The sequence below is a fragment of the Parus major genome, chromosome 2 (assembly GCF_001522545.3).
Source record: "Parus major isolate Abel chromosome 2, Parus_major1.1, whole genome shotgun sequence".
Classification (NCBI taxonomy): domain Eukaryota; kingdom Metazoa; phylum Chordata; class Aves; order Passeriformes; family Paridae; genus Parus; species Parus major.
The window spans coordinates 16,080,613-16,092,512 of record NC_031769.1 but is presented as its reverse complement, the minus strand read 5'-3'; the positions used below and the strand labels follow the sequence as shown (position 1 = coordinate 16,092,512).

General features: G+C 40.3%; 1 protein-coding gene across 14 annotated transcripts in view; it reads right to left on the bottom strand.

Annotated features, from left to right (window-relative positions):
* Window positions 1-915: 915 nt before the first annotated feature.
* ABI1 (abl interactor 1) overlaps window positions 916-11,900 on the bottom strand; it is a 77,447-nt gene continuing 66,462 nt past the window's right edge. For 5 of the 14 annotated variants that reach the window (XM_015617073.2, XM_015617075.2, XM_015617074.2 and 2 more), the window contains 4 exons: window positions 10,635-10,811; window positions 7,725-7,811; window positions 3,418-3,603; window positions 916-1,801 (listed from right to left, as the gene is read on the bottom strand). In XM_015617073.2, coding sequence (XP_015472559.1) covers window positions 1,626-1,801; window positions 3,418-3,603; window positions 7,725-7,811; window positions 10,635-10,811 — 626 coding nt within the window. In that variant the 3' untranslated portion in view covers window positions 916-1,625. The remainder of the gene's footprint in view (window positions 1,802-3,417; window positions 3,604-7,724; window positions 7,812-10,634; window positions 10,812-11,900) is intronic. The other 9 variants (XM_015617082.2, XM_015617083.2, XM_015617084.2 and 6 more) reach the window with 3 other exon arrangements.

Here is an 11,900-nt window from a genome sequence, read left to right as displayed (position 1 = left end):
GCTGTTCCAAGTTTCACTTGTTTACACTAATAAACAGAGCATGCATGTACAGGAGCTGGTAAACTCCTGTGAAGAGAGATGGTTTGGATGCTTCCCAGCTGTTTAACAAGCACCTGGAATTGTATATAGAGATACTGGTTTACTGTAAAAGACTACATGTGGATTTACTTGGTTATATAAAATGAGTTCCAATTCATGCTATTGGTGGCTACCAATGATGCAGAATTTGAGACTGCTACCAAATGAATGCTTTTGTACAGAAAACGAAAGGCTTGGTATTTCTAACTCACACTAAAAAATGAATGATTCACCAGCCAGTCAAACCTGCAACTCCATCACTTTCCATCACTCATTTGTAGAATATATTCTGTAGCACCCTAGAAGCCGCCTTTGAAGTCCCAGACACATTCCTTTCACAGTAATTACCCAGTACTACCACATTCCTTCTGAGGTTATTTCAGCCACAGAATCTGTAGAGCAGGGAAGCACACCCTCTCTGGCTATCTGTGCCTGTGATCCCCTAACAATGGCCAGGTTCCTGTCACATGTGCTCCCCTGGGTGCTGTCTGGAGGAGAGCCTGCTCCTGCTCCCTGGGGCACTCCCCAGAGCCACACAGAATGTTCCCACACACAACTGTCAGCTACAGATCCTGTCCAACTTACTGCATCCAGGTAACTAGATTCAATCAAATACCCTCACTAAAATTAAGTGTTGGCAGGAAAGAACTTCTAAGAGTATGTATAAGTGTGTAATTCAGGTTTCAGATCTAATTTATTTGCCCTCTGTCACTGATAAAAGTCATTTACAAATATTTGTTTTTTAGTACATTGCCTGGGATAACACAGCCACGATTTTACTACGTTAGCATTCCAAATTTCTTTGCCAAGCCAACCAAAAAAGTAATGGACAAGATCTTCAGTTCACTTATATATTTATGAATGGAAAAAGTCATAATGTAAATTTACTCATTAAAAAAACTTGGGTACAAATTACACATACATAAGACCACCCATTTTTTTGAATCACATGGACACCTTAGACCCAAACAACTCATTGTAATAGACTTTAGTGAGAATACTCCAGGTAAAGATTACAACAATTGGAAGCATCTTGGATTTTTAAAAAAGTATATTTCAATACATAAGTTTGTATGCATGCTTTAAACAAATATAGTTCAAGAATGAGCAAAGAGTCTAAACAAAAAGTAATATGACCAGCACTAACATTAAATTTCTCATCCAGGTTTTAATATGTTAGTCTAACGTAGTGTTAGTTACCATGCTGTACTGAAAAATGTAATGGCACAATCTGATCATGGTTCATTAAATATTATACCCTACTTCCCCATAATATTTAGGCTGGTCATAAAATTAACAATGTATAAGTAAATAAGTATAACCAGTTATAGACAGTTGCTTGTTTTACAAATTGCCATCAGGTAAGACATACTGTTCCCAGAGACTCAGAGATGGACATTCAATCATACCATTAAAACAGTATGGCCTGAAGAAATGGGCACAATTTTGAAAGTATATTAAGACAATTCTGTTAGCTTTTAGTTACCCCTTGTAAATAATCATGGTATGACTTGAATACAAGACCAAACTTTGAAAAGCAAAGGATTTTAATCAGCATAGTGCATGATTGATTCAACGTAATTCCCAGGAAACAAGCCAGTTACTCGATTGCAAACTCCTTCATACCAGCCATCATCGTTCTTCTTTATCACATAAATGATTGCACCCTCCATAAATGACAGCTCATCGTCTTTGTCCTTTGTATAGTCATATATAGCAACAACTGTGGAAAAAACAGGGACACATTTAGCATTTTATTAATAGTAACACTATTAAAAAAAAATAGTACTTCAGAAAATGTTAAAACATTAGTTTGCTATCCTGGGATTCTCAATAATGAATTCACATGCTTTTCCTGTTGAACATTAAGCCCAGAAAATGGAATTTCACTTTTCTTGCAACATTAGCTAGCACTAAGAAGTGGGTGGTGACTACGCTGAACACTCATTTAAGCTGCTGACAGAGAAGTATGTTTGACTGTGACACCGTAAAGTACAGCTTATAGACATTTAAAAGCTGAGTTGGGCAGTAACTGACTTGTGTGGTACCCATTTCTGACCAGATTACCTCAAAAGCATGTGGATCCCTTTATATGAATCTCTTAATTAGAACACGGCTAAAAAAATCTTACAAAAATCATTCCACTGTTGGCACCTTAAAGTGGCCTTGCACACATCGCTGCTAAAGCCATTGCACACAAATGAATAGTCTTTCCTGCAGAACTTTTATGTCATAAAGAGTTCTGGCATTACTTTTCAAGGAGCTGCACTGAGTGCAAGTAGGAAAGTTGCTGAAGAAGAGTGTAGAAGCAACATCTGTTATTTTCAGTACCTGCTTGATGTGTACCTTGCTCTTACCAACCTCCAGCTTGCTGTGTGCCATTAACAAAGTGGACACTTCCCCAAGGAACAAATGTTGCCACCACAAATACTGGAGTTAAAAACTACCACTGTGAATATACAGACTTCAGATATCACAGCCTTACCCTTCAGAAGTTAATATGGATATGCAATTGATCAGCTTTATGAATTCCAAGAATCCACTATTTTACACCTACGTATGTTCTCTGATATCTGATGTCTTAATGCCTAGCAATGATGTGCTGTGTCAGTTATTTTCATCCCATGGGTATGTCCTGCACACAGTCCAGCTTGAGTGAAGATGGAACAGAGGAGCACTGCCACAAATATCACCAGTACCTGGCCCCATTTCATACTCACTGCAGCACTGGCCAGCTCATGAGAAAACTGGCAATACTACTGCTGACAAAATGGTCAGTGCTACAACACAGACAACTCCACAGGCAGGAAATCTGCTTATCCATTATTTATGGGAAGAGATGTTTAATATGTGACTTCATACCTAAGCACAGTTCACAGTCTGCTGATCTGGAGTCACTGATAAATCTCCAACGAGGCCTCAACACATTTTATAGTTCAAAGGCTAATAATCCACTCTAGTAATCTAGTTTGATGAGATAAATACAGCTTGGAATTTCTGTCTGTTTTGCAGCAGTTTGTAGATGACTGCCCAGCAATCCTGAGGTAGGTACAGACAGTCCAGCTCATAAAGACGAAAGCCATCCCATTTACATCTGCTTGTTGTGAAGAAGCTTTCTTTTTCATCCATTCTAGAATGCTTGAAGGGATTTTATAATTTGTCCAAAGAAGATTATGTCTTACCACATTAGGTGTGGACAAACTACAGAAAGCATGGTTTGAGTTCTGACTTAGGAGGGACAATGACTTTTTTCATCAGAACCATGCTAAGTCCTTCATTCCCTTCAGATACCGTTAATCCTCTGATACTGCACTAACACAGCTGCAACGCTTCTCTTACCTTTCTCTATGTAGTTTTTAGGTGCCCAGGCAGGATCTCCATCTGCATAGGGATCGCTGTACTGCACAACAGCAGCCTCCTCATCCTCATAATCCACGGGGGGTGGGGGTGGAGGAGGAGGAGAGTCATCAAACATTGGCATCTCATCGGGAGGTGGTGGCGGGGGAGGAGTCGGGCTATCAGCAACTAGAAACATTTGGACATTATTGGTTTTTCTTAAATCTAGACAGTGTAGAGATGCAAACAAACCTGAGGCTGTACACTGTAAATAAAAGGGTTGCGGGGGACAACACACACAGCATGCACTATAATACCATGCACTGATTAGAAACAGAGACTTTGTATTAACAACTACAACACATAACTATATTTGTTATTAGTGGTCAAATCTATGTGTAAATGCTACTAGAGTCAAAGCACATGCTGCGGGGCATAAGCTGAACATCAGCAGAGAGGAAAGCTTCCTGCTCCAATGTCCATGCGCTGCAGCGTTAGCTATGGAGGACTCCGAGTGGCACCCTCTGAGCCAGGCAGGCCTCTGACCGGGCCAGCAGCTTGACTGGTTTTTAACAAATCCTTTGTTCTCAACTTGAAGTCACTTCAATTTACTTCTGAACACTGCTTCCTTGGATTCTTTCTCTCTCAGAGCTAGCATGAGGGAAGAAAAAGATCTGATGTGGACCATGAATACTAGTCTCTTCCCTTTCTAAAGATTAAACCAGGTAAGAGGAAGCCAAGTGATTCTACTGCAGGAGAAAAGCTTTGTACAGATCCTTATCTTGCAGAGTAGCTTGTGTGTGTGCACACATTCAGGAGTCAATTAATAAATGGAAAACTATGATAGGCAGCTGCTGCTCATAGAGAAAAAGTGCTCAAGGAATTAAATTAAATAAACCAAAACGTCAAATCCCTGCCCTGAGATTCTCCAATCAGTACAATTACAAGTTGCTTTGGGAAAGGGAAAAAGAGAAAGGCATTACGATACAAATCACTTTTAAAATCAGTTCATTAAATTAGTTTCCAGTAATGTGGACAGCACCTGGCAGCGAGATAAAGAGATGGCATACTCAGATGCAGGACATCAAGTCACTTTGTCCTGTCCTTAGGGAGATGTGGACCACTACACATGGACCTGGTGTAAGCACTATGAAGCCCCAAGTTACTGAAAGGAAGCTACTGTTACTAACACCAACTTGGTTACATAGCAACACAGATTCATTTTCAAGAGCTGAGATTCTGCACACTGAAAACACAGGCTGAAAACCACAGCTGTAGGCAGGGTTTGATGGAATGAGGCATCAGGCCCCAGAATGTGCAGCTCCAGCACACAAATTTTGAAAAGAAAGCCAAGCAAGTGAGAAAGAACAACACTGCACTGAATTAAGCTTTAACTACTGACAGTTACAATGGATCTGGAGATTAGAAATAAGGGTTTTGTTTGCCTGAACAGTTTTTACTTTTGGCTGGTCATCACTCTAGTGGTGACTTAACCTTTGCTCTTCAGCCTCATGGCCCTGGCAAGGGACTTGGGCACAGCTCCCATGTCCTGTCTGGGTCAGACTGGCTGCACTGGGACAGGTCTGGCACCTGCTGCCATGGGCAAAAGGGGGCAGGAGCTGCTGGGGCAGGGGCTGCCTCAGCCCAGGATCCAGCCCACTCCCTTCCCTTGAAGGGCCAATTCTTTACCTGCAAGCCCAGCTCCTCTTCAACTTGACCAGCTGAGCTGAACACCCCACAGCTCTCTCCATCAATAAGACTGGCTGCCACTGTATTAGTGATTCCTCTCCCATACAGAAGCCCATTTATGTCACTTGGAGACAGACTAACAAAGTCTATGGCGGAGTGAATGCTATGTCCTGCCCATTACTGAACAGCACTCACAGACAGGCTTCATTAATCCACCACAGACACACGACAACACCGTTTGTGAATGGACTGGCTCTATGCTGCAGTTCAGTACATCTTCCACAAATGTATTTCTCCCCTTAATTTCTGTCTGCAGCCAGGGAAAAAAAACAAAACAAAATTGAAACAACAATAATTTGAGATCTTGAGAAATCCTTACCTTATGAAATTTTTAAAAATTTAAAAATAAAAAAGTTATATTTATTCAGCAGTGAAACTGCATATTTTAAAAGAAGTAAAGAGAGCAGGAAATGCAAGTGTGAAAGCACCAAGACATAGTCTAACTGAGATACAACGCAGAAACTGCAAGCTTTATGGGAAACATTTAAAACAATTCAACTTCACATTTAAACAAAGGGAGAGAATGAAACAGAAAATTAGACAAGTGCCACTCCATTGAAGTATCCCCTCGCCTCTTGGACTTTAACCTAGACTTTTCCTGGATCTAAACTTAGCCAGACTCTAGGACAGCATCACTTCTCCTAGGGGAAGGGGAAAAAAATCATGCAAAAAGCCAATCAAAATGAGAATGGGTAAAGGGATAGGTATTTATATAGCTCCAAACTGAGAATCTTCTCTTCTATGTATTCCCATCCTTGTTCTTTAAATGGGGACCAGCAGATTCCTTTTGAAAGGACTAGGTGTGAGAGTACAGCAACTTAAATCAACTGTCCCTGAGCACCAGACACACTGGTTTGGATCCAGGAGAAAAAGCATTGCGTAATTTCTAAGGCCTCTCTGTCCTTGTCCTCTGAAAGAAGTCCACAAGCAGAGGATGCTGCTTTCCAAACCTGCTGATCTCTATGATAAGGTAAAGACAAGCCTACCCACATGTCTCCCTAACACCAAAGACTTCTTGCAGAAAACGAGGCCAATGAAAGTCTAGCACGCAGTGCCAAAACTCAACAACAGCCTCTACAGCCAGTTTTGCTGAGCGTATGCACAGGCTGCCACACACACCCCCACCTCCGGAATGAGGCAGCAGCAGCTCCAAGCCATACTCATTATATAACTTTCCAACCCAAGGGACTATTAAAAGAAAGAAAATAAAGAACAATTCCTATGACCAGATTTCAAGCTTCAGCTGTTTTGCTGCAACCTCATTCACAAGTTGGCTTGCATTTTGCTGTTGCACGCACAAGTCAGTCTGTCCCTTTCACCTCCGCTCTCCCAAGGGCTGTGTTATCTCCAGGAGGACAATACTTGGAACAATTCAGAAGCAGGTGTCAATTTTCTCAAGTTTATCTGCAAGTGAAGACATTCTGTAATCTTCATCTTCAGCAGGTTTTCCTTTACACAATGTTTTGGAAAGGTGTTCAACACAATTTTGTGGTATACTATTCTGCATCTACATGATTCTTACTGTTTACCTAGCACAACACCAAAATACCTTCTTTTTGAAAGAGAACCAGAGAAATGTCTCTTATCTCATGGGGAATACTCAGAACACAACCACTTAAAAGCTCTAATGGGAAGCAGAACAGCAGCACTACTCAGACCTGGGGTCCCTAAATGGATGCTGCAGCTATATTGCTAACTGGATAGCAGTAGCCCCTGAGATCCTAGCAAATCTCAAAATGGTTCCCAAACGCTCTAAAAACATTTTTTATTTATTTCATGCTCTACGTGCATCACATTCAGTCTTTTGTTTACAGAACTGCAACAAACTCCTACAGAAAAGGATATCTCCAGATCAGGAACATGACTTTCCACCTGCATTAGCACCTGAGACAGTAACACTCACCTGAAGGGAATCAAGCAGTAACGGTAAAAGCAAAGTTACCAGTATAAACACAGCACAGCTAGAGAGCACCTCTCATAAATCTAACAAGCAGAGCTATGCTGCAAGAAGCTCAGCAGGGAAATAGGAGAACACAAGGAAATGGAGAATGAAAGGCTGCTGAGAGGAGAGATGCCTTACAACCTCCTTTGTAATGCATTAGATCTTTAGACTGCACATTTTCAATTGACTGTACAGCTTCCTGAAAAATGCTACAGTATTGGAATCAATGATTACACATTACACCTTCTGACGGTCTAACATAAGCCTTTCTAATAGAAACTGATCAATTATCCCTAATGAAAAAGGCAGGGTGATTCAACATGAAATTAATATTTTCAATTAAAATACAATTTTATATTCACACCAAACATATGCCACATTTCACACTGTACTTATGTAATAAATTTGCAGTTCAGAACTTAAATGGGTCAGTAATAATCGTGCATATATTATAAAATATTGAAGAGTGTGCCCTTCAGCTCCAATAGCATATTGACACTAGAATGCAAGATGGTATTAGCTTCTGGAAAAGGAAACAAAATAGAGTCTGACTTGCCAGCCATGCATGCTAGAAGAGAGTAGGCTCTACCCTTTAACAGCTCAGCTTGTCCAAACTTACTGTTTTCCTGCACCCTGGCCACGAAGCCTGTGAGAGGTATCTGTGGAGTCAACTGAGGCATAGGGGGAGGGGGTGGAGCAATAGAAACTGGTAGCAACACACACACCATATCGGGAAAGTCAAATGGACAAAGGAAAAAAAAAGGGAACAAACAAAAGCAGCCGTCAGTAACGAGGACCACAAAACAAAGTATGTAAAGAACAACAAGAACACACACACAAGAACCTTCTTCAAGCTTGTGTTTCCAACAAGGCTGAATTCGTGGTTAGCCAATGGAGGATCAAAAGCAAAGCATGCCCGTGTTCAGCCAGGTAACAGCCGAGCGCAGGCTGCGTGTCTGGAAGCTCACAGGGTGCATGTGAAGGTTCTTGCTCTGTCACACATTTTGTGTGCTTCACCTGGGGAGCACATGAAGTTGAGCTTCTGTCTTGCTGCTAAATAGGCACTACTCAATTTAGCAGTTACCTTTTCAAAGTGAGCTACTAGAAGTAGAGGTGATGTTTCGCAAGATTCTGGACTCCTCTAAAATCAAAGTGGACAGCTGCATCAAGTGCAGCAAAGCAGCACTGACACAGAGCAAAGAAAACTTTTGCAAGGGGAACAATGTTCCAGCATCAATACTTCACATTCACACAGGGAGCACCTCCTATCACTGTGCTCTGCTGGGATAGGGGCAGTCAGCTAGCCTACTGCATTTCAGTTTTTCTCAAAAAAAGGGACCTAGTTGCTTACTGGTAAAAAAAATAAATGGGTCTAGAGCAGAGTGGAGCTTTACTAAGTCTTCTGTGGTAAGAGGGCACTTGGCTACCTAAAAGGCTGGCAAAGGCTTCAACAGCTCCAAGTGGATACAGGAGCATGCAGCGTTTCTCAGGAAGCCCTTGCAGGCTCATCTTCTCTGAAGTATGTGCCTGTCTCTGGTGAGTAATGAGACATGTGACCACACCCGTGCTCAGAGACACTGGGCTGACAGTCCAGATGTTCAACTCTTCCCTGCACAGGTAGGGAGGAGGAATGGGAGCAGCAGGGCAAGCCACTCAAACTATCAGCTCTGGTAGGACACCTACCCCCTTAAGTGCAGAGAATGAAAAGCATATAACAAAACCCCACCCAGAAACTCAACAAAACATCAACTCATTTTTTCATACTGTGTCCCTTCGCAGTGGAATTTCTCTTGCATTGGAGCAGAGAAATTCCTGTGAAGGTGGGAATTCAGCAGGGTAATAATCCAGTTGGAACCAAATTTGAAAGAGGTTCTGTTCTTCCAAGTAAGCAACAGTTTTAAATAAAGCTGTAACTAAGATTAATGTTTGATGAATTAAAATGAAGCATTTAGTTCATTACAAAACCAATAATCAAATAAACTGTATGGGATAAATGATCAATAAAAGCAGGAGAACAGTGTCTCACAAAATTGAAATAAACATCTAAGAAAAACCAGAGCATTTGTTAGCATGAAAAGTAAAACCTTAAGGAAACATGGGACCTGGGTTTAATGTCAAGACAGTAGCACTAAAAAAAATAATCACCAGTTACAGAAACAGAGGAAAACAGTTTCAAATAGCAAAATACACCAATCAAAATACTGTTTAAAAAATGCTGACCATCAGTATTTTGAGAACACCAGAGAGGCTAGATTAAGAAACAGCACCTGCATTTGAGCAAATAATTGCTTTGGACAAATGTAAATGTTCAGAAACAGTGGTTGCACAGCATTTAAGACAACTTGAACTATTTCCAGAAGTAAAATCCTGTTTATTTAATGGAACTCAACTGTTTAAGCAGGAGGGAGTTTCTGTTGTTATGGTGAATTAATTTGGAGGAATAAGAATGTGGAGGAAAATGAAATGCTAGTATGGGTGAGCAAGAGTAGGAGGAAAATCAGGTTTGGAAAAATAGAAAAGATAGATAACATGTCTGCATATAAAAATGCTTTTGGACAAATATAATACTTCTAAACTACTCAGAAAACTCTTCACTTGAGTGTCTCAAGTATTTTAAAAGCATTCTTTTCTTAAAAGTACACAACAGTAAACAGTGGTCTAAAGAGATCTTGAATCCAAACATCAACATTTCTTTTCAAAAGAAATGTTCCTCTGAAGTTTAAAGAGTAGGCATTCTGAACTCTACCAAGCAACTACCACTCCTCAATATGTATTTGATGAAAATTTATGGAAATGGCAAGGAAGAAGTTTCCTAATAGAGCTTCATACCAGGAGTCAAGACCCTTATATTGCAGATCTTTCTGCAGTGAACCTTGTTTGCCCTTTCGGGGTAGGCAGGCAGGAGGCTGCTGACCAAAACCTGCTCTCTTGCCCATGGTATGCATCCCTTCCCTCATTCATCTCCTTCTCTACTCCTACCAGTGTGAAAGCAAAGAGAAGTTGTCTGCTAAAAGAGAAAGACTGAGATCTTTAACAGTCAAGCTTAAAGCTAAGAACAAAGGAGAAACTTGGAATCAGGAAAGGATTTAAGAAAGAGACAGAGACACAGAGAAACTGTGCGACAGGAACATGAGCATTGTGCTCAGATAGTATTCTTTTGTCATTATCCAAATAGTGGGGGGCTGTACTACAATCATATTAGGTCTCCCACAAAAAACCCTGGGTTTAGTTTATGTTCTCCAAGCACACCTGAAACGCTAAGTATAATGTGCCTATTATTAGACAGGCAATCCTAATAATTTCTTGTCATGAGTAACAGCAAACAAATCAGGGGGAAAAACAGTATAATTGCGTATAGTGCAATCACTGTACAATTTCAACATGCTTTTTCTTGTTTGTTTTTCTTTCTGTTTCAGGAAAGAAAGCAGTAATCTCATTGATGCTTTTCATAAATGAATTAAAATGCCATGCATGCTTTTACAATCATTTTGCTCAAAACAGTTTGTGATTTCAGAGCTCAGCAGCTTACTTGAATTTTGAGAATAAAGAGGCCCGCCATTAACATGAGGTTGAGCAGAAAATGGGGCAGTCACAGAAGGATTCCGTCTGTATCCACCAGAAGATGCTGAAGAAGTGGTAGAGTTGTGTCGCGAGATTTGCCTGGTCATTGTGCCATACTGGGAGCCAGGAGCTGAACCAGGAGCAGCTGAAAAGCATTAGCCAGAGGAACCAAGGAAAAGACTTAAGCAGAGCATTACTTGGGATAGAATGCAGAAAATAGAAAAGTCCAGAATGTGGAAAATACTTGATTACAGTTCTCCAATAATTTAAGGTCAGTAACAGGCAAATAACAGAAAAACAAACATCCCTGTTACAATCAATAATGAGAAAAAACACACAGAACATAAACCAACACTCATATAAAGGGCATTGAGAAATGCTGAGAGTACTTTGAGAGACTGGATTGGACTGTAAAATTGAATCCAACTCTTAAGTGTATCTCAATTATACTACATGCAATAATACCCTTTATTAAAAGTCACACAGAAAAAAAATCCACATTCCGCTCAAAAAAAATGATCTCTACTGCAAAGCTGAACATGCGTCCAATCTAATATAAAACAACACTCTAACAGAACAGTGAAACACATGTCACGAGCTTCAGACACTTGACACATTTATCAACCATATTTGCTAATTGCACTTTTATATTGATGGAATTTGTACTAACAAATCAGAATCACCAATGCCAGCTGAGAAAGATCTCATTCATTCTTCACAATAAACACCCGTCTTTACCCTCCACCTACTTGCTGCACAAACTTCAAGGTTGACAAACAGTTTAAGTTCTCTTTCAGATTAACCTCTGACAGAAAATCACACCTTGCAAACTAATGCATCTCACATGTTGCAGTTGCATGAATTAACACAATTCTTAAATGCAAAAACTAGTTTGCAATAAAATATTTGTGCTCTTATATACATATATATATAAAAGACACAAACAGCAAGCAGTCGGAAGTTTGCAGTCTTGTAATGTTATTCAAAGTCACTTTCACTTAACATTTCAGTAAGAGAGTGCAAAAGGTTATGTGGGTCAAAGCCTCCAAAGCTAGTTTCATAATTCAATCAATTATTTTTGTCAGCCTGTGACAGGAAAGGGTGGGGTATTTTTTCCTGTCTATTTTGAAAAGTACTATTTTTAGACCCCACCCTAATGCTTGAAGCAATTTCTTAAGAACTGTTAGCTCATCCTCAAGTCTTCCAGTTTGACACCTGCCTGCAGCATTATGGT